At 30.5% G+C, this 23299-nt stretch overlaps 1 protein-coding gene across 2 annotated transcripts; it reads right to left on the minus strand.

The window, feature by feature from the left end:
* Positions 1 to 4350: 4350 nt before the first annotated feature.
* Positions 4351 to 16395, minus strand: LOC133668816 (serine/threonine-protein kinase TIO). 2 transcript variants are annotated; one of them, XM_062088829.1, is made up of 22 exons: positions 16277 to 16395; positions 16009 to 16114; positions 15845 to 15919; positions 15638 to 15730; positions 15473 to 15547; positions 15309 to 15401; positions 14999 to 15062; positions 14836 to 14920; positions 14344 to 14416; positions 14115 to 14264; positions 13820 to 13901; positions 13574 to 13726; positions 12786 to 12924; positions 11258 to 11423; positions 10744 to 10842; positions 10127 to 10666; positions 8796 to 9938; positions 8263 to 8496; positions 5813 to 5956; positions 5604 to 5684; positions 5236 to 5424; positions 4351 to 4778 (listed from the first exon to the last, which is right to left on the minus strand). In XM_062088829.1, the coding sequence occupies exons 2-22, from the start codon at positions 16096 to 16098 to the stop codon at positions 4533 to 4535; spliced, it is 4014 nt and encodes a 1337-aa protein (XP_061944813.1). In that variant the 5' UTR covers positions 16099 to 16114; positions 16277 to 16395; the 3' UTR covers positions 4351 to 4532. The 2 variants fall into 2 exon arrangements, with proteins under 2 accessions (XP_061944813.1, XP_061944812.1); XM_062088828.1 differs by having other exon boundaries at positions 13799 to 13901.
* Between the last annotated feature and the right edge of the window lie 6904 nt (positions 16396 to 23299).

Raw genomic sequence — 23299 nt, forward strand, 5'->3', positions numbered from 1 at the left:
GAGATCATTAATTTGAGTTCCACAAATCTTATTGCCACTAAAGACTTATATGGTCATTAACTTCAGGACCAGTGAGATTAGTCGAGGTGTGCGCAAACCGACATGAACACCCACGTTAATAAAAAAAACTAGGTGTATAAATTTATACAAGCTCGACGGATTAAAAAGTAATTAGATTTAAAAAATAAAGATAATGTTTTTGGATCATTTTGATAAACTGATGTCAAAAATAAATTTTAAAAAATAAAAAATATATGTTATTTTAATATTTTTTTCCGAATAAAAAACACTTTAAAAAACAATCACTACCATATTTGCAAACAACATTTATGCCAAATTGCCAAGCAAGCAATAAAGAAAATAGTAAAGAAAAATATAAGTTAAAAGCATATAATATAAAACTTAAAAGATAAATCGTATAAAAAAAATATGTATTGGGACTGGCTCAAGAGTTACAGGCAAATGCCTCTCTGTTTATAAAAATATTAATGTAATATTAAAATAATCTTAGAAGTAAGTAAGATGAAATAGGAATATAAGTCCTACTAATAAGATAATATTTTTTTTAATTATGAATACTAAAGCAAAATAGATTAATCAAAGGAATTAATACGATTGCACGAAATGTCAAGAAATTAGTAAGATTGCACGGCTTGTCATGAACATCCGCCCATTCCTGCACAAAGCAGGAATTACCTAAAACATCAAGGAAATAAACAGTGAAGTTAATGATTCCTTTTTAAAAAAAAAAACTTTTTATTCAATTCAGTCCCTTTCCAACCTAATTGGATGAAATTTGCCTTAAAATTATGGTAAGTCTATAAAATTAAAAGACATAAGCCAATGAGATAATATATACCTAATACTAAATCTTTGTGACTTCGGTTCGGTTGATTTGCTCTCAATGTTGCTTGAAGTTACAATTTAGCTCAATCCATCAAAAGTTTAGCAATTTAGACCAATGAATCATGACAAATTGAAAAATGTTCTTTTTTTTTCAATAAAAATATTTACTGAGTATATATAGTTTTAAATTGTAAAAACTAGTTGAGATACCCACTTAATATGTTGGATATCTAGTGTTGTCCAATCCAATCTGATTATATTTTTATCTAGTTTAACAAGTAAAATTTAACCCGATTTGATCCAGGAGAGAAATTCACCCACCCCATCATCCATCCTCATGGTTTTGAAAATTTGTAATCCTTATATTTTTATGTTCATTTCTAAATTAATATTTTTCATCAATTTAATTTATTTTTTATTTTTTAAAAAAAGGTAAAAACTAATTAAGCAAGATGGGAATTTTGAGAAGAAAAGAAAATATCTTTTTAAATAAAATACTATTAAATTAAGGATAATCAACCCTAGTCAAGGGATAATTTAATTATTTTTTATAAATTATAAGGACTAAATTATAATTAACTCTTTATTTTACAATGTAGTGTGTGGGTTTTTATTTTATGATTCATTAAGAATTTTTATGATTTCATACATGAATTAGAGGTTTAGACTCTGTTTTATAATTTTATGGATAAAGATATAGTTTGTGTTTTAAGCTCTTTTTTTTTTTGTAAAATTAATTTTAAAAAAGAGATTCGAATATTTGGTAGGTATCATTCGAGCCAAATTAGCGGAGAAGATGAGCAATGTATTTAAATACCGAGAATCGAGGGTAGGTGGAGGAAAATCCAACCGGTTCAATCGAGGGTAGGTGGAGGAAAATCCAACCCAGAACCGGATAAGAAATCAACATAATATAGATTATCTTGAAATTAGCAATAATGATAGATTCCTACAAATTTTTACTTGTTTATTGATTTTATGGAGAGAAGAAGATACCGTTTCGTTTCTAGTTCTTGTTTTTTTTTTTTTTTCCACATAAGCACGTAGAAAAAACTCTATTTGGTTAGAAAAATAGTTTTTTTTCATACACTGGACAATACTCTATATATAATCGTACTTTAAATTTTATTTTTATAAAAATTAAAATAACTTGTTTTTAATTTATAAAATTATATTTTTCATTTATTTTACATGTAAAAATACATCTCACAATAATTTTACCTAAACATATATTTTTTTAAAAATAACAACTAAAAATATTTTTTAACCTATTTTTACTATTACAATTATCACAATTCCATATTTATTAAAAAAAATTTGAACTACTATAACAAGTCTTTGCAGCTTAAATTGATAAGGATCCATTTTGGTTTGGTTTGCGTTTCTTAAAGAGAGACCTTCCATTTGATAAATTGTTACTTAAATTTTTTTTATTCAATTTATTTATTTATTTTTAAATTATTATTTTTATATTTTTAATCATGTTAATATGCTATTATCCAAAATAACTTGTAAAAAAATAAAAATATATATTATTTTAATATATTTTAAATAAAAAAATATTTTAAAACACTCTCAAACCACAGCATCAACCTAAAACTTCCCTGGAGCAAGTATAATCTATTTAGTGGTCCTCTTCATCGCATGACTTTGTAATTGGAATGCATGACGACACCATCTCTTAAATTAGAACGTGTAGTTTGATAGAGTTCCTAGATCACCGGGAAAATGGATAAGAACCAAAACAAAATGGTATCCTGGTGGGGTATCTTGGTCGTGGTTGTTTGTTGGAAAGGAATTAGTTTTCTGAAAAATGAGTTTTTTAAAAAGTAAATTTATAAATAATAAATTTTTTTTTAATATTTGGTAGTGCTATGAAAAATAAATTAAAAAATATATTTTAATATTTGGTTATGTTATAGAAAATAATTTATTAATATTTTTTTCAAGTTTATTAAAATAATGAAGAACAAATCTTACAAATTAAAAAGTTGAATGAGAATGAAATTGAAAAAAATTTAATTTCAAAAATTATTTTAAATTAAATAAATAATAATCAGAATAATTAAGATCAAATCTAACAAATAAAAAAATTAAAAGACGATAAAACTAAAATAATAATAATTACAATTTTATAAATTATTTCAAATAAAATAAATACAATCAAAAGAATGAGAACCAAATTTGATAGATAAAAAAATTTCAATTAAAAAAATGATAAGAGAAAAATAAATAACAATCATAAAAATAAGGACCGAAATTAATATAAAAATCAAATTAAATCAAATTTTAGGGGATGAAATTAAAAAAAAAAAAAAAAAAGAAATATTCAAACAAAATATATATATCAATCAAAAGTTTAAAGACCAAATTTGATATAATCAGAGAATAGTATCATATTTCTAAATTTTTCACAACTTTTAAAAAATGTTTTCTACCCAAAATAAAAGAAAAACATTTTTCTAAAAAACAAGTTAAATTTTTCTTTGACTGAAAATTATTTTTTATTGACCAACTTTTTTAATGATAAATAAACACAAAAAATTTAAAAAATAATTTTTAAAAAATCACTTTTCAAGCAAACAAACGACTCTCCAATCCAAGAAGAATTTTAAGGTTCTAACACTATAAATTCACTTTTGGTTACATTCTTTATAATTTTTCATCGTATCTTTTTGTATCTTTTTCTTTCTATTAAAAATTTATCATTAGAGTAAGCATTAATTCATATATGTTATATGTTATATAATTTCTCTTATAAATTTATAAAATAAGTATTAATAAATTATTTCTTGAATACTCTGAAATTTCTTCAATATCTCAATCACTTTCTCCAGGAAATCATACCATTAGTTCTTGAGTTATTAGCGCAATAATTACCTTACCTCCTACAATCTTCATATGCAGCAAGATCCGACTAATGAAAGATATTCCTTTCGGCTTTACTCTTTTCTTACAGAGGCGAAAAAAATTAATTTCTAGGCATAACAATAGATACTCTAGGTTAGATTTTATATCATTCATATTCAAACTTTAATTCCTCAAACTACATAAGGTATTGACTTTTAATACTCCAACTTTACCCAATCAAATTTCAAATATCTATAACTCAAATCCTTGTATTTTAATTCTCAAACTTGACTAATTGCAAATATTTATAACCCGAATCCAAATGTAAATGTTATAATTAATAACAATTAACCTGATATATATATATATATATATATATATATATATATATATATGTGTGTGTGTGTGTGTGTGTGTGTGTGTGTGTGTGTGTGTGTGTGTGTGTTGTGTGTGTGTGTGTAAATTAAAGTTAATTATTATACACAACTTAAAACCTAATATTTTAACCATGATCCAATCGTATCTAAAATTTTCTTACCTGTTCTGTTGGGTTCGCCTTGGTATCCGTCGATTTAGTTGCCATCCCTAACTACAATACCATCATCAAGGGCACCACAAATAGCCACGTCGTCTCTCTCTCTGACAATACACATCTTACCATAATAAAATTATTAATTAATGCATTTAAGAATATTACAAGAATCGTGTTTTACAATATTAATTGCAGAGCAGCTTTATACTACTTTCAGCTTCTGTTTCACTTTCATGCACTGATTTGGTGGAAATCAAGCTAATGAGAATATGGCTTTGAAAATCCCTGACCTCTGTTTCGGGCTTCAACTATCAGCCACTCTCCTGATGATAACAGTGGCATAATTGGCAATTGTTGCTTCTGGGGACTGCCGAAGTCTTCCAATCACCGGAAACAACTCAGATGAACGGAGGAATTGTCTGCACGGCAGATGTGCACACATCTTTGCCAATGAAAAGAGAGCTATCTTTAATGGTGATTCATTCACAGCATCTTTCCTCATGGGGTTTAGGGCTACTGCTGAACAGTCAGCTACCAACTTTAGTAAAGCCTGAAGAAATAAAACCACCCATGTAAGTCAATTTAGAACTGTTATCAACGGTGATATATATATATATATATAAAACTAGCAAATTTCTTTGTTCTAGTACATGAAATAACAAATCCAAATACAAGTGAGGTCTACGAGGTCCTTCGCAATGTTTACACTAAGAATTTCAAATGATTACTTTCCCTCAAAAAAAGTAGGCTGATTGTAACCAAACAGTGGAATAAGTGAGCATAAAATGGATTTATTTAAAGCAAATTAACATTCGAGGCTCACAGTAAAAAAACTTATCCTTGTATGGTATTTAAGTAAGCTTCCTATATATAAAAATAAAAAATAAAATAAAAAGGAATGCATGTTTGATAAACCATACGATATATAATGCTGTTTGAAAACATGCAAATGCTGTAAATTATGAAATCTCTATTGCTGTAAAACTCAGCTCCGCATATCTCCAAACCTGCATGGCTCCTTTAGACACAATGTCATCACAAAGGTTGCTCGAGTTGCGAACAAGATTGCTTAAAGCACCAGCAGCATTTGCTTTAGTCTTGTCTTCCTCTGCTGAGAGCAGCAAATTTGCTAGTTGAGGTATAGATCTTCTTAGCTCGTCATACAGCATGTCATTATGGTAGGCAGCATTTCCAATCTGGAGAGAGTATAACGCCACATTTATAATTACTATTATAATGCTTCTTCTTTATTTACATGAGTTTTACTTTTTCTTGAAAGTACACTAATCAACAGTGCCCAGCAAAATCTCAAAGTAAAATGAGCTTTCATGGCAACAAATTTAAAGGATAACAGAGCATTAGTAAAAGTTCTTACAGCAAAGCATGCAAATTTCCTAGTGCGTTTGTCTGGATCAGAACACCGATCAATGAGAAGACTTATGATGCGAGATCTTGCCTAGAAAATCAAATTAAACAGTGAGAAAGAGCAAATTATTCGTAACGCAATGGTTCGTCGTGAGTGAATCCCCAATAATTTCATTTACTTCTCACACAATTCCAAATAGATCTATGATCTGTACTTACCAACGAACCGTAGAAGTAGGAGCTGTGCCGACACATATTGCCTACAGCACTGCAGGTTTTTGCACGCATATTGGGATCTTCATGTGTGAGAAACTTCTTCAAGAATTCCAATATAGAAGCCCCATTAATGTGTTCATAGAAACCCTGCAAGCCCACAAAATCCAAGCTAATAAGACAGGATTTGAGCAGGGAATTTCTGTTTTTGACGTTAGATATTACCCAGAACCCGTGACCTGACCTGAACGTGCCAGAACAAAATATATAGGCTTTCTGTTGACCTTGCCAGAAACACGAATGTTCTTGCAGGTTACCAATAAGGACGAAAGGACATCTCAGTTTTAGACTCAATTTCTCGGTTATCTTTTTTTTTTTGTTCCTCCAGGAACCTGCAACCATTATTACCTTAATTGTTCTCGGATAATTTAAATACACCCTTGGTCTGACCTTACCTATTCTATTGTTTAGTTGTGATTCTAATCTACAGGCTTAATGGCGTAAACCAAGAGGTTTAATCAATTTTACTCAATATAATTAACCTTTACAAATGCCAAGGGGCATTACGAAAGGAGCATACGGGGCTAATTTCTTTCTTGTAAGACAAAATGTAACTGTGAAGAAGAAAGGTGCACCAAAAGAAGTAACTAGTAAATAAAGGAAGCATTTAAGATAAAATTAAGGGCAATCCTAAAGAAGTACCCAACCTTCAGGGTAATCTCAAATAGATTCATATATCACGTGGTAAAACAAATTATAGAAAGAAAAGTAGAGGTTTTGTGATTCTTTATATAGCTTAGTCTATTTTGTGAGTTTGTTATTATTGAAAATGAAGATCTTAGATAATTCACTGGTTTTTCATTAAAAAGAAAAATTATGTGAATTTCATACTACTATTTAATAGTTTTGTTGACTAAAAGTGAACGAAAGATCAGATTGAGAATTCAGTAATACGTTGTGGACGTCATCAAGATGAAAAATAGGTTAGGGACCTAATAGAGACCCTTAAACGTTGAGGACTTTTACGAGTTCGCCCTACAATTAACCTGTGCTCTAAATGCAGGGCAAAAATGAGATAGGAATAAAGAAACTCAAGGAATATAAAGTTACTTCAGCAGCTTGCAATCTGCCTGAGAACAAAGTCGATTATCCAGCAAGAACTTAAGTACTAGGCAAGAATCGCTTATAGGGTTTAGGATTGATAAGAAAGTGGAAATAACAAAAAAAAAATGAGGACAACGGAAAACGTTCAAATGAGCTAAACGCTGGAAAGAGAGCTTAATATCCATCTTCTTTGAAAATGTTCACTAGAAGAGAAGCAACTTCTTAGATAGCTTCTCCAAAATTGGAACTTGGAAAACGAGAGTGACTACTACAGGAAGAGGACAACAATATACAACAAAATTGCAATAGAATAATGGCTAAGTGCCCGTTTGGAAAACATCAATTTTTGGGCTTTGTTTTTTAGCTTCCATGTTTGGTAATACTTAAAAGTTAATATCTCAGCTAATTTCACATGACTTTATAATTATTTTTAAGAGCTATAATTTATAGCTTTTAAAAAGCCACAGTCATAGCTAAAAACCACAATTTTCCAACAGATCCTAAACATAGAACAGAGCTTAAGTTGAAATAAAGTTTAGGGAGCATTTGATATAAGGATTCCTAGATATCCTTGTGGCATGTGATTTTTGCATTTGGTTGAAAATGAAAAGTATTTATATTGTGTTTTCTTCATATAATGAATCCATGAAGAATTTATACAAATTTATTATTTTACCCTTAATGTTTTTAATGTTCCATAACATTAAATTTTGACTTTATAAAATTGTAACTACCAAAAAATAAAAAAAATATGCCAACAAATCATTTAACATACATATTATATTAATAATTACAGTAATATAATAAAACAAATAAAATACATATTATTAATTGTTCAAATAAATTATAAGTCTATAACAATTATGTTATTATTAGTAAAAACAAGGGTATATAAGTCTAAAAGAAATCAAATAGGGGAAACTAAGTGAAAAAAATAGCATTCCCTCTGTTATAGAATTTGAGATTCCCTCTTTTAGAAGGGAACCAAATTCTCTAATTTCGAGGAAATGTAATGTCCTAGCAATGTTTCCCTTACATTTAACATTCCGTCCCTAAATAAACACAAGATATTGAATTGTTTGGTATAGGGAATCTAGGTCCCCATACCAAATGCCCTTTAAGGCCCATAAGAAATCTGTAGAATCCTAAAAGGTTTGATGAAATAACAAAAAGACAACTACAAAATAAGCTAGCATCCTATTTTGTATTAGTTAAAGTACTAGATCCTTGTAAGAAAAGATTTCTATTCTTAAATAAAGCTACTTAACCTCTGTGGAAATATTTTAAAAGGAGTATATATGAAGATTAACACTCATGAAAAGAATACGAAAAGAATTACAATAAAACCTCACCTCATCCATGCGTGCAAGATCAGAAACAATCATCAAAACATCAAGCATGACCTCTCTCGGACTCATGTTATCGAGCAATCTTTTCACCATGTTTGGATCTAACAAGCCTCTGCCTATTAATTGAATAGCAAAAGGTCGGTGGCCGATCATTTTGGCAAGAAATGCAACTGGCCTTCCCAGATCTTTCAACTCCATGTATTCTACGCAGCGAAGCATAATGCCAGGTAATCCCACCTAAAAAGTAGTAGAATGAGTATCATTAATGCTAGAGATGATTTTAGGACAAGTAATAATAACAGGTTCTCTTACTTAAGGCAGAACACGTGATAATAAAGATATGCCTATGCACGAAAATTGTCAGGCAAATTTGCTAAGAACTTTTAAAAAGCAACAAGAGTCTTAAGAGTTCTACGTATCGTACTGTCCACTTTCATCATAACATGGTAAAAAAAAACATGCATTAAAAAGCCCCCTTCCATTTTAACCTCTGACCGAGAAGAACCATGAAGGAAAAAGCAAACAGAAGATCTAACCTCCAGAAGTATTTTTAGATACTTTCCCATGTCTTCCTCAATTGCTTTAGCCATGTCCTTGTCTTCAATGAATATTTTGCCCCCAGGAGAGCCCATGTTGAGAAGGAACCCGCTATTTACGGAAGCAGTAGCTGATGGCAAGCCAGGAGTATTTTGTACAGCAACAAAAGGAAAAGCTAAGATATCTATAACTGCATTTACAGCATCTCTGACACCATCCTTGCCTCCACCTGGCCCACTCCAGCTTTTCACAAGCTTGAGATGCACATCTGAGATCAGTTCAGAGATATTCTTGACATGTTCACTCCTGAGTAAAATCTGACGAAAAATCGAGGCGCCACCAGAAAGGCAGTGACATATTGAAGAAACTGCCCATACAACCCCAATGGGGGATAACCCGACTTGATCCTTTGTGCTATCAATTCCTTGATTAGAGGTAATTGAACGGTTGTTGCTTAACAAATCAATAAGAAGCAGAGGCATGCCACTTGCACATGACTGTTTTACAGCTAATGGACCTCCCCATTTCAGTCTGGATTCCAGCAAGCCCACACAACCATCCCTAAGGCCATGCCAATATGAGAGAACATTTATGTTGCGTGGACCTAATTCATTTCCTTCGACAGGTGAAATCTTGAGGTGTTCGCAAAGCGTGGCACTTCGAGGAATCAAAGGCACCGCAATTTCTGAGATGGAAGATTCAACAGAAGCTCCACTTTCAAGAGATAGAATTGATGCAAGAGCCAGCATAGCCGATGCACAATGAGGTTGCAATGAAATTTTCATTTTGTCATCAGGAGAGAACTGATGGCCAATAATAGAAAGCCGGGACAGCTGATTCTTGGGAGAGGATGTCAGCATAAACAAGGCCGAATTTCTTCCCGTTGACTTCAAACATTGAGCAATGATTGCAAGGAGAAGGCATGAATTTAAAACCAACGTGGAAGAATTCGCTGATTTACTCTTTAAGTTACTTGTTTCAGGATCTTTATTAGATGTACACCAAGATAAAATGGCGAATATTTCTGAAAGAATAGTTTTATCTCCTCCACCACTGACAACAGTTGTTACAGGAAGAGAACTAGGCAAGCCACAAAGAACACCAGGAACCATAGCATTATGTAGACAACATCTTGACAAGATCTGTAACATTTTAAAATGAGCAAACTTTATGGCACCTATATGTAGAGCGACCATCGTCCAAGCATGATGTTAAGAAGTTATATTTGAGACCACTAACTTTTAAAAATGAGTCAATTTTTTGAAAATAATGTTGTAAAACAGAATAAACTGAAAAAGAAAGAAGAATAACAATGATGTAAGAAAAACACCTGAATACTAGCAGAGAGGGCTGGCTCTATACGTTGCTTGAGGCAATAGAAAATTGCCACCTGCACAGCTTTTGATCTCAAGAATGCTCTTGTCACTGCTTCAATGATTCTTGCTGAATCTGTTCCAACCAATAAACTTCGTTCCTGGTCCCGAATGTCAAGACAGGGTAAAGAATGGCTTTGCAAAGAATTTAATGGAAATAAATAGAGATTCTCTTTCCTGAAAAGAGTTTCCACCGCATCTATCAATGACCATGTAGCCCTGCAAGCTTCACAGGCAGCACGCAACATGTTCAAAGAACCTGAAACGAGACTAGAGCCTGATGTTGCTAAGCAAAGAGATAAATTTTCAACTAATCCACATGTTTTCGCATGATCCAAAATCTGCTTCATCGCTTCATGCATTACAGGAGTAGGAGCTGCCTCAGAAGTCAGTGAAGTTGCTTTAAGACCATCATCTACAGCAGATAACATGGTTGCAATGCAAGCACAGGACTCTAACAGAACACTTCCCGAGGTTTCTTCATGGCCACCAACAATCTATATATTTTACTATGATAAGGGACTTGAAAATTAACACTTAAACTTGCATAAGAATTAACAAAGAACATAATTACCTGTGAAAAAATTTCAGTTAAGGCAACCCAGTGCTTGAAATATGAAGTTGAAATGGCACTCCCAATATTGTCTAATTGTAGTTTTATTATAGAGAAACTCTGCAAAATTAAGAATTTAGAGTTGCCAACCAGCAATCATCAGAGAGTGGAAAGTTATAATGGCAACAGCATACAGTGATCTACAGCACTTGGATTTTCAATAATGAACACTATTCCAGAAATCAACAAAAAGAAATTTTTGAGAAAAAAACATCTTAGCATTTGCAATAACTTCAAAGGTCAGTTGGGAAAGAAGAGAAAATATCTGAGTGAAAGAAGAGAGTGGACTGCATTAATTAAACAAACAAGTGAAATAAAACATTGTTACAATTTTTTGTTTGTATAAAAATTATATTACTTTATCATGTGGAACACATTTATCAATAACTCAATTTTAGATATTACAAGAATATAAGCATGGCACATAACAGAATTAAAACTACTATGAAGGCAGGAATAAATGAAGTCCTGCTACCTTTGCTAATAAGTCACTAAGTTCAGAGGATTTCAAGCTGACTACTTTGGCAGTGAAATTAAGAAGTTCACTAAGTATTTCATTAACTAGGCCACCAGTTGCACCAGCTGCAGCTAAGTTTGAAATAATTCTCAGTGACTGCTTTGTAGTAAGAACATCTTGATCCCTGCATGAGTTGAAAAAACAAATTTCTCTCACAAATAAAATATTATATATGCTGCTTGCCTAAATTCAGTCAACAGTACAAGTGTCAGCTATTGAAAAAAAGATTGCTATCTAGAGCACTAGATGAGGTAAAATAATTGTAGTAGAGCACCGAAAGAACCACCGCCCTGATCCCCACAATATGATGTATTCATAAGGCATAGTCCCCAATATATGATGTCTTCGTAAGGCATATCTTTGGTGTGAAATAACACCAGCTTATTGCATCATCAGAAAAACCTGCAGTTTAACCTATGCCAAAGTCTGATTTGCATTTCAAAGTCTTGCAGTCTTTCCATGTCTTTGGAACACTACCAAATAGCAAGTGGTTACTTGTTGCAATCATCCAATTCATACATTACGTAATACTAAAATGATTAGAAACTAAATTCCTTGTGGATGGCTTTAGACATCCCATTATATCAGCTTATCCATTCTTTTATCCCATTTGTAATAAACAACTCAGGTAGTGTGCTCTGACAGAGTTATTGTCTTTGGTGATCATAGTTGTTTGTGTTCACATGGTTGAATCTCCAAAGAATTGGTTTCACATGCATGGATATCCTTAGGTACAGTTTGAGTGAAAAGTACTGAATTATTTCAGAGATCTCATATCTTCTTGGTGGATTTCGATTATGAATATGAAAGCAGTTTTGGTTAAAGAGAGATGAAGTGAGAGATGCTCCAACAGTTCTTCCAACAGAGGGTCATTATTTCATCTCCAAGGAAACTTCATTTTTCTGAAAGCTATTAGTGTCTGGTTTATTATTAGAAAAGGTTATTTCTAGCACATTTTCCCTTCTTTTCCAGGTTTAGTACTGATTCTGCGTGCTGCTTAACATTCATCAACACAACATAGTTTCCAAACCATGTCACAGGACTTTGATGAGTACCATGCAAGGAGAAATTAAGAAAAAAAAAATCATTATAGAATGAATTGATATTATTTAAAATTTTATCGAAAAAATTCTATGAAGCTTTAACTAATGCAAGTAACACGATGAAGTATTCCCTCATGCATGTGAATTTCAACTACTTCAAAATTAATTTAGATTTTATCAAAATATCTACAAAGCTTTAATGCATTGTAACCAGATGAAGGATTCCCCTATGCATGTGAATTTCAACTGCTCCCATATATTTTTCTCGGTCTTTTCCAGTAGCAAAGTAGGGCATGATGCTTCAATGCTATGAGCAAGCAACAATATTAGAATTTGTTTTAGCAAAACCACAAACTACAAAGAGTAAAAATGTTTTAGTCGTATCTAATGCTTCCCACAAAAGGTAAGGTTGATCAAGCAAGTAAAAGGATATTGAATTTCACCTCCAAGAATGCAGAGATTCTTTTGACCATTTTCTCAATGGTAGTAGAATAATTGTTAATGCTTCATTATCCTGACCAATTATATTGGCACCTTTAACTGTAAGTGAATTGCTTTCCAATCTATCCAATATCTGATTGCCTGAAGAGAAATAACATGTCTCAGAATCAACATTGTCAAGTTAGAAAAACTACAGGAATAACTTTCAGGTTTCAATCAGTAATAAAGAGATAGAATCACAGTTATACACAAAAAGAGCTATAAATATGATACAAATTTACATTTCATTTTTACATATATGTGTGCATGAACAGTCATTAGCAAATTCTGCAAGACAGCTAGCTCTTGTTTTCAACCAAGGAGTATCCCTTGTTTAGAAGAAAACAACTTCGTGCAACCAACAGATAAGCACCAACAAAGCAACGTGCATTCCTATGCATGTTGTCATAGAAACATAATTCAAAACTAAAATACAACTTAACATTTTCATGAACAGGGGAATACAAACGCAGGCTGACTGCAATTGCATGTACTAAAGAAGATTAGTAAAAGTTCAATAAGAACAAGAAATGAATGATCCAAGCACCATAATTTCCAGGTTTTTATGACACTTAAATGAGACAGAAATTCAGGCTTAGAGTCATCCATTTGATAGTGATTTTATGATACAAGACATTACTGCAAGACTAGATAGAACAACAGAGAGCCTTCTTCTATAAATAACATTCTTCTTTCTACAGCATCAATGGAAAAACTGGACAGAAATTATGATAGCCACAAGTCTGTCTACCTGATTGTTTAACATCATTAGGACTTGCAAATCCAGGGAACTCCTCCTGTGGTGAGGAGCTGCCTGTGACTGCATTAGGACAATTTAAATCAGCATCACTGGGAAACTTCGGAGGATTACAGTTCTCAAAAGCAGCAACAGAATTGCTTCTACCTATAACAATAATTTATGATTATTTAGCACATTGAAGGTTTCAAACTGAAGAACTAGTGAAGGCTAAACCACCAGGATTTGAGGCAATCAAACCAGTTGATGCTTGCATATTATTTTCTTCACCCCTCCGTGCTGCATCACATTCTCTGGATGCAGAAGTTGCAGCACACATTACCTGTAGATTCTTTTATCAAGTGCTTAAGTATTCCATATTCTACTGACAAGAATATCAGCAAAAAACATAAAATATATATGTATATACAACTGTAGAGAAAGATGAGTTTATGCAGCTTTTTTACTGGTAATATTAGTTTGTAGCAAGTTGTAGTTCTTAAAAAAACAAGGTGAAAAGAGAACGAAAATAATTGTGAGTTTGCGATCACATTACCCTGGCATCCAGCTCCTCTGAGGTTTCTTTAACAAATGGATGATCAAGAAGCATAGGCCAACTCAATCTATTTTGAGGCACCTTATTGAGCAACCCCTTAAGAAAGCTTTTGAAATTCAGACTCATGTCATCAGGATATTTTACTGGATCCTGAGATTTTGTATATAACATTAGCTTCCACTATCATACACCATAGTTTCAGGCATGAACTAGGAGAAGCATTATTAACCTTAACAATATGACGGATGAGTGCATAAACTGAATTCGTATAAAATGGAGGCTGGCCAACAAATAATTCATACCTGTTGGGACCACAACAAACTAGTTTCAATTAAGGATGAATAGCAAAAATAGAAGACAAGGAAAAAAAAAAGATGCAACACTTCAGTAGACACAGGTTCTGTGATAGAAAATACTCATAATGGTTGAAATTTTAAAGCAAAACCCTATATCTTTAAGTTGTATTTCAGTTTGGAACATTTATGTGAGGAATTTTATCAATATTATTTTTTCATGACATACCACTCTGAATTCAGAAAATGTCTCAGAAAAAATGCCGGAAATTAAAATCCTTGCAGTATGAGATTTTGAAGAAAAAATTGCAACACTGATACCATTCAGATGACCACCAGAATCAAATTCAAAGATGACATGAGATCAACATCTAAATGAGAGCATGCAAGCACACACAAATACACAAAAAAAGGGATGCTGCACGTACAGGATAACTCCAAGGGACCATAAATCAGCACTGTGATTGTATGGTTGCTCCCGTACAAGTTCTGGAGCCATGTATAGTGGTGTGCCTGGGAATGATGAATAAAAGTGCAAGTGAAGTGTGGGATAAGAAGGAACCTCAGAAGTGGTAAAACACCAGACCTTACCTTTTATGGATCGCAAAACCACAGTATTTGTGGACATAGCACGTGCGAAGCCAAAATCGCAAAGCTGTAACAGACCAAAAAAAAAAACAGAGCATATAGAAATTCACCTCAAGATACATGCTCTTTGAAAGCATGGCAAACACTAAGTATCTGATATACAGTGGCATTTAAATGAAGCAACAGTAAGACATGATGTTACCATGAAATACTCCCCTTGATAGGAAAAACAAAGCAAGACATTAAAAGAAAAGGTCACCAATACCTAAGTGGAAAATAAAACAAGAACAAAATAATCTCTATCATATCCGACCTTGACAACTGAGCCAGCACCAATAAGTATGTTTTGCGGCTTCATGTCCCGATGGATGATACGATTGGAATGCAAATAGTGAAGTGCTCTAACCTGAGGAGCAATTTAGCAATCAGTTTGAATCAAGAGACGAAGGGGAAAATGAGGGGAGCTCAAGGAATTACCAACTGTTTCGCAATCGCTTGAACCTGTTCTTCAGGAAGGGACTTGTCATCCTCTAGTACCTCAAATAGTTCACCCTGCACATCAACAAATCTTAGTTCTTGCCTAGTCTGAAAAGTAAAAATCCATAACAAATTGATGTTTGCTTGTTGTGATGGATAACGAACCTGCGCAAATTCCGTGACAACACAGAACTCTTGTGGGCTTTCAAAGGAATCAAGCATTTCGATAATATTTTCATGCTTCAGCTTTCTTAGAATCTGCACCCAGTAATAATAATAATGATAATAATAATAATAATAATCACAATGCATAATTTTATTTTTTCCAGATAATAACATTCCATATCATCAAAAAAAGAAAGGAGGGATCACCTCAATTTCCTGTCTCAAATTATGAATATCCTTGTCGCTTTTCCCATGTTTCATAATAAATTTCATCGCAACAGTCTATCATTTCATCATTAAAAAAAAATAAGATAGGATAAGAATCAAGATTAATTATTAGTAGAGAAACACAGAAGGATTGAAGTAGCTACCTGGCCCGTGTACTTGCGCCTTCCTTTGTAAACTTTGCCAAACGAGCCTTCACCTACTAGCTCTATCACGTGATAGTTCTCAACTCCCATTTCCTTTTCTTTTTTCCTTTAATTAAAAAAAAATATCAGAAATTGAGATTTCTTGTAAAACCCTAAATTTAGCCTAGCTGATTGCAATGTCGATGATTGATTTCAGTTCCTATAGCAATCAAGATATGGTGTTGATCAATGTTTAAGAAAAACTGTAGTGAAGAGATGGAGAGAGTACCTTAAGCGTCGCAGAAATGTAGTGAAGAAAAACTGATATCTGCAGATCTAAGAAAACAAACGGGAGGGGAGAGAGGGAGAGGGAGAGAGAGAGAGAGAGTTCTTTTGAAATAGAAAGAAAGAGAGACGAAAGTGTAAATTCTTCCCGCTCATGTTTATTTCAATTTTAAACAGTTCTTCTCACGCTGCGGTGGGTGCAGCTCGCTTCGCAGCACGTCACATCACACGATCCCGAGCTTGCTCTACGATTAATTGCCACGTCAGAATCATAGCGCAACTTTTACAAATTGAATTATCAATTTGTCGTTATATGAGAGATAACTAGAAACAGACTTCTGCAAAATCATTATGGAAAACTATACTGAGCATCTGGTCTTTTTATATTTTACTGTGGTAAATTACGGAAAATATCCTCGGTGAATCAAGAAGTTAAAATCACTTAAAATAATAAAACTAGCCTCTATATGTGTATATATATCCAGAAACTCATTATACAACTCTGCCTCATTTTCTCTCTTTTTTTCTATTCTAAACAAAAACTTTCACTAGAATTTGTAAAAATCCAAAATGAGAGAAAACCCTTATAAAATCCCTGAAAGCTACTTCAGTCCTGTAGCTTATAATGAATATATCTTTTGTTGCAATTATGAACAATTTGTTTTTACGTTTTAAAAATATTTTAAAAAAAATTAAAAAATTTTATTTTAAATTAATTTTTTTAGTATTTTCATATCATTTTAATGTGCTGATATCAAAAATAATTTTTAAAAAATTTAAAAAACATGTTATTTTAATATATTTCTTAATGAAAAATACTTTAAAAACATTCGTTATTACACTCTCAAATATCCCCTGACTTCTTTTCTTATCCGCAAATAAACTCTTTCTTTCTCCCCTGAAAAAATATGATTATCATAGTCGACATTGTCATCCTTCAACTTTAGCAAATTTTGTGTCTCTCTCTATGCACTCATTATGGAATTAGTATTGTGATGTGTTACAGTAGTTATCATATATATAAACCAAAAAATAGAGAAAAAATAAAAAATATGAACATCTTGGTTGGTTAGAATTTGTGTTAAGGCTAAAGATCATAAGCAATTATATAATTTAAGAAGATACAATTTTCTTTTCTTCTGATCATATGCATTTATCGTATTGTTTAATTGTATGACATAAATTTTTTGTCTTTCTAGATTTTTGTTGTCTTGGGTTAAATCCTACAGTTTTTTATCTTTTTTAAAAGAAAAATTGATTTTTCTGTGTGATCTTTGTTTTGTATTTCTCTAAAGGTTATAGATGAATAATTGTTTTTTTTTAAATTTTTGGTTATTTCTCTTTTAGGTTTGATTTAGAACATTGATGTACTATTTCTCATGATATTAACGTGCTTATAATTCTCAATTTTTTTCATGAAGTTGTTTTATATGATGAAAAATTCCATAATTGATTTGATAAAGATATTGATAGCTATTATGTAGTGGTAAATGGGTGATTAATTGTCACTAAGTATGCTATTTTGATGAGAAAATTTGTTATTTTCATGCATCATGAGTTATTAAATAATGGCAAACTTGTAGCTAATTAAATAAAGGCAATTTTCCCTTTTAATTTTGTTTTGTTTATTGTTTAGTTTATATTAGTTTATTGACTCGCGTCCCGTTACGAGCCGAATCAAGAGAATTCTAATTGTAGAAAATGAATGTGCAAATATTGACAAATGTGTTTCTTAACACCAAAATTTTTTTTTAAATCAAAAGGTTGATGCATATTTCTAATAAAATAAATTAAGAATTATATATATTAATAAGTTCAAAAAAGAGTTGTCAATGTAAACTCAAAATTAAATTGTAAAGGTGGAAGATAAATGCATATTAAACTATATCATCCCGCATAACTAAGAGCTCTTGATCTTTTTTTTTTCCTTTATTATATGACAATTGAAAATTTCTAACAAAATAACATCTTAAATATAATACTATCTATTTAATTATAACTAATTCTTATTAAACTTTAAGGGAAAAATACAAGAACAGTTTAGAAAAAACATTTGTTCATATCAAAAAATTATTACAATGGTATTTGAAAATAAATTTAAAAATAAAAAGCATTTAATAGAATAATAACATAAATATAATTATATATTTTTATGGATTTTTTTATAAAATTAAAAAAATTCATAAATTGGTTAGTGCTCCTTAGCCTAAAAAGAGATGGTAAGGCATGTGTGGAGATGTAAGGGTAGGTCTATGCATTTGGTCCTGTATTTTTTTTAAAAAAAAACTGGGTTATTCATCCATTTTTTTTCAAAAAAAAAACTAACAACGCATCACTTGTTGTGCCAACTATCAAAAGATGACATGTCATCTCAAAAATATGAAAACAAAAGATGTAACAGAGAACTTGTTGGTTGTTGTAGAAATTTCCTGGCCACCTTTGGTGGTTGAACAATCAGGTAAGAGGGTTTTTGACATTTAATGCTTATTTTTAAGTTTATTTTTTACTTTAAAAAAAAAGCCTTGAAAAACCTGCAAACCTCTATGACTTTTTTTTAAACCCCAAAACAACCTAAAACCTCTCCAAAACTCAATAATTAAAACGAATCTAAAAATACTTTTTGAGTATGGATCTAATTTATTTAGTACTATTGATGGAAAAAACCACCACCAATGAACTCTTATTTCCAAGAAAAACCTATTGATATCAAGTTTTGCCTTTTTAGAGCTCGAAATGAGGATGAACAAACATTTTTGCTTAACACGTTATTTTTCATCAACTTCTCTCTCTTCTCTCTCAACCCTAAAGGTTGAGAATGAACAAAATTGATCCTTCAAAAATTAAAAAAATTAAAAGGACTAGAAAATAAGGAAAAGAAAACTTTTAAAATAGAGATAACTTTTGTATGCATAATTGTAATTGGCCACTTGGTGTCTTTGTCTTTTACATTGTAGTCCTCTAATTTAGGATTTTAACTCTCAATTGCAAATTACAAGAAATTGGTTTAATTGAGCAATAAAAGGATACAATCGAAGAGAAAATAAGTTTGAGCATCAAAATAGAGTAAAAAGACAATGAACAATAGATGAATAGTGAATGAATATTGAAATATGCCTTAATGCGCAATAAATGAATAAGGATTCCTTTTCTATTTTAGTTTTTTGTGTTGATTTTTTAAATCATCAGTTTTATTTTATTTTTTATGTAAATTATAACAAAAAAGTAAATAAGGATGTATACATTTTATCACAAAATAAGGATTAAAAAATAATTTAACATATAAATTCTTAATACACATTCCTCTTTTCTTTGAAAATACCCTTAACTTTTGATTAAATTTAAACTCAATATTATTACATTTTATCACATAATAAGGATTAACAAATAATTTAATATATAAATTCTCAAAACACATTCCTCTATTCTCTAAAATTACCCCTAATACTCTAGTTTTAAAAAACAATAATTCACTTAGTCATATGTCAAGCTTTCATACCAACAAATCTTAACCATATTCATTATATGTTATAGATAGGCATAAAAGTGTATTAACTTTTAATATTTGTGCAATTGAGTCTCTTCTTTAATTGTTTTTAAACAAATGTTATAACTTTAAGTGAGTAAACTAAATGTCAAGTTTATTCTATTCACTACTTGTATGGAATACATTTAGGTCCTATAAATTATGAAGCTCACATAAAAAAATAAAACCTAATAAAAAAATTAATTTAAATTGAAAAAATAAATAAGATGGAGGAATTTTACATCTACGTCAACTCATAATAAAAATACAAGGGATAATTACAAAAATCCTCTTATAGTTTGATATGAATTTTATTTTCCCTTTATATTTTCATAAACCACGCTATTCATCTTATAGTTTACATGTTCAAAAATAATTTACATTCTCAACATTGTATTTTATTTAATTTTTTTGTTTAACACGGGATGTAAAGTAGAATTTATAAGAACACAGGAAAAAAAAATCAGATCAAACTATATGAGAATTTGTATAGTTTCCTTAAAATATAAAAAACATCGAGTTTTAAAAATTTCATACTTGTCACCCATTCCATCATGTCAACTAATAATTATTATCAGCTGTGATAACCTGTCATACATTTTAAAACAATTACTATCATCATCTCCATCTTATCATACACAAACAATCATCAATGATTTTGATCACCATCATAACCACCATATATCTAATATAAATAAATCCCAAACCACATTACTTTATCTTTTATAGATAAACATTAATAAACTACAACCATAATAAAAGTTGAGGTACTTGGATGCTTATTGTTTTCTTATATAATTGAGTCTCCAATATATTCTTATTTTTTAATTATGTATATTATATTCTTATAAATTTAGTCATTTTTTAATTGATCCATTAGTTAGCTTATCTTTCTATCGAAATTAAAAGAATTGTATCTTTGATTTTCAAAACATCAACACAAACAAGTGTTTCATAAAGCATCATACACTTTAAAAAATAATAACACCACTTAATTGCAACTAAGCAAAAGTCAATGAACTTTGCACGTATTGCGAGTTGCTCCTCCTTACTCCAATTCAAATTTCACAAACACTCAATAATAGTCCTTTCGGTTATATTTTGGTCTTCAGATCTTTTCCTCCCTTTTTAACCATCATTCTATTACTGAGATAAGTTCTTGATCCTTTGATTTCTTGTTTAATTCTCACTCATATTTCATAGGTTGCTTGGTTATTTTAATTTTTATATACTTTTTATGTAATTAATATAAATTTCAAGTTATTGATACTAAATTAATTAATTGGGTTTAATTAAATATAATTTTCACTTGATTGTTTTTTTTACTTTTCTTTAAAGGGATATTAATTGAATAAAATCTTGTTCATTGTGATTGTGGTGATAACCAGGGTTCAAATTTCAATCAATAAATGAGTTATTTATTCAATAAATATTTACTTTTTTAGAACCTATGCAAGTTCGTAATGTAAAATAATATGGCAATAGTATGATATGTGGCATCTCCTTTAAAGCTATTAGACATATCATAATCTAATTTTTTCCCTCTTGTTTTTTTTTTATGTTTTTCCAAAAAAATTCAAGAAATAGTGAAAAATAAAATCCAAAAAATATATTTTTGATGTTTTTATGTTGTTTTTATCATTTTCAATGTTGTTTCAAAAGAACTCGAAATCCAATTTCTTTTTTAAATGTGTTCAACTATTAATGAGTTCATTTCAAAATCTTTGATTAAATTTTCTCACAGAGTTGGCATTAACGTTTTCTTTTTTTTTGAAAAAAATAAAAATACAAAAAATAAGAAAAATAAAAATTGATAAAAATACATGCGAAATGATAAAGGGACCAAAGCGTAAAGTAAGAAAATAAAGGGATTAAGATAAAACCAAGTTGCTTAGAGACTAAACAATTAAAAGAAAGAGACAAAATTACTTGGCCAATAAATAGTAAAAAAAAAAAATAAGAGGGGGGAGGCCATAAAAAATATCATAAAATGGATTGGGCTTTTTTTTAAAAAAACAAATGTTTGATTTGAAAAGGTAAAAGGGTTGGACCTTTTCTTTTGTTTTGATTCAAGCCTACTTGTCTTTTTTGGACAAAGCCTGCAAGTTTTCAAGCTTGTTTTTTTTAAAGCATGTCTTTGCTTTGTGCAAATGGGTTGATATATGCCTTAAAACAATTTAGTTTTTAGCATGGGTTATCGATCAAGCTAAGAAGCCTCGTTCATGTGACTGGCTGAGCCTTTTAAAATCTAAAATTATGTTTGACAAAGCTGTAAAAGAGAAAAGTGCATTTTTAGATTATTAACTCGTGTTTGACAAATATTCCTTTAAGTAATTTTTAAACCTGTGTTTTTTAGTTAAATGTCATGTAAGGTAAACTCATCCTAACATATTTTTCACAGCTTTATTTTTTGTTTTTATTTGTTTCATCAAACATGCTCTAGTTTAATTTTAAAATTTTAGAGGATCATTTTACAATTAATTTTGGGTCTTTTATACCATTTATACCATTTTATATTTAACATCTGATATTGTAAACTTATACATAAAGCATCTTTTTAGTATTAAATAAACCGGATTTTGAAAAAAAATAGAAAAATAATAAAAATCCTTTTTTCAAAAAAAAAAGGACTTGTCTTTTAAATTCCATATGGCCAAAGTCTAAGGTAATTTTCATGCATTTTTTTTTATAAAATAAAAAATATTTTCTTTATTTTATTTAAGAAAAATCAATTAATTGATTTTATAACTAGTTTGTAAATATCCATAAGAAGTTGGCTTAAATTTCAAAAACATAAGAAAAAAACTAATTTAATTGTTTTTAATACCAGGATTTATGAACTTACATGTAATGTGTATTTACAATATTTAAAAAGCAAATTAAGCCCATAATAAAATAATCTTCCCCTCTCTCTCCTTTTGCTTACTTTTAATATATGAAAATTGCAAACTTATACGTAAGATATATTTCCGGTATTAAAAGAAACAAAAATAAAATTATAATAAAAGTTTATTTGACTTTAGAATGACTAAGTTTAACCCATGAAGTTATGATTCACCTTACTGAAGTGGATTTGCTTTAACCAATAGATAGACCAATGAATAATAAAACACAACAAGACCTTAGAAATAATCATACAAATAAATAATGCAATTTACCTTAGGTAGGGGGAATAAGGGTGATAATGTCTTCCTTATATAAAACCGGTCCTTTTATTTAGACTCTGTAAACCAGTTAGGGTTCTTAGTGCAATAAGATATGCGAATCATCTTATTTAGGTTAGAATGATAGGCTAGTAAAGCATGGAGTTTCATCATTGAAACAAAGAAATATATAAAAAAAGCAAAAGATTACTAAAATTATAAGCAAAACTATTTGATCGTAGGTATAAACATGAAGTTGATTGACCATTTCCACCATAGTAGTTGTTGAAAAGTTGTAGAAGGCTATAACTACATCAATAGCCTGGATTAAAGGTAGTAGTTCAGCCTTCTTGGAGTTTCA

The sequence above is a fragment of the Populus nigra genome, chromosome 11, assembly GCF_951802175.1.
Source record: "Populus nigra chromosome 11, ddPopNigr1.1, whole genome shotgun sequence".
NCBI classification, from domain to species: domain Eukaryota; kingdom Viridiplantae; phylum Streptophyta; class Magnoliopsida; order Malpighiales; family Salicaceae; genus Populus; species Populus nigra.

What these genes read in the sequence shown, in the direction of transcription:
- LOC133668816 (XM_062088828.1), bottom strand. Translation starts at nt 16,098, where the DNA reads ATGGGAGTTGAGAACTATCACGTGATAGAGCTAGTAGGTGAAGGCTCG. An exon ending in TCATCCGTCATATTGTTAAG is followed by an intron (nt 14,265 to 14,343) that starts GTTAATAATGCT and finishes ACAAAATCTCAG; the next exon opens with GATCCAGTAAAATATCCTGA. An exon ending in CCCTCTCTGCTAGTATTCAG is followed by an intron (nt 9,939 to 10,126) that starts GTGTTTTTCTTA and finishes AAAATGTTACAG; the next exon opens with ATCTTGTCAAGATGTTGTCT.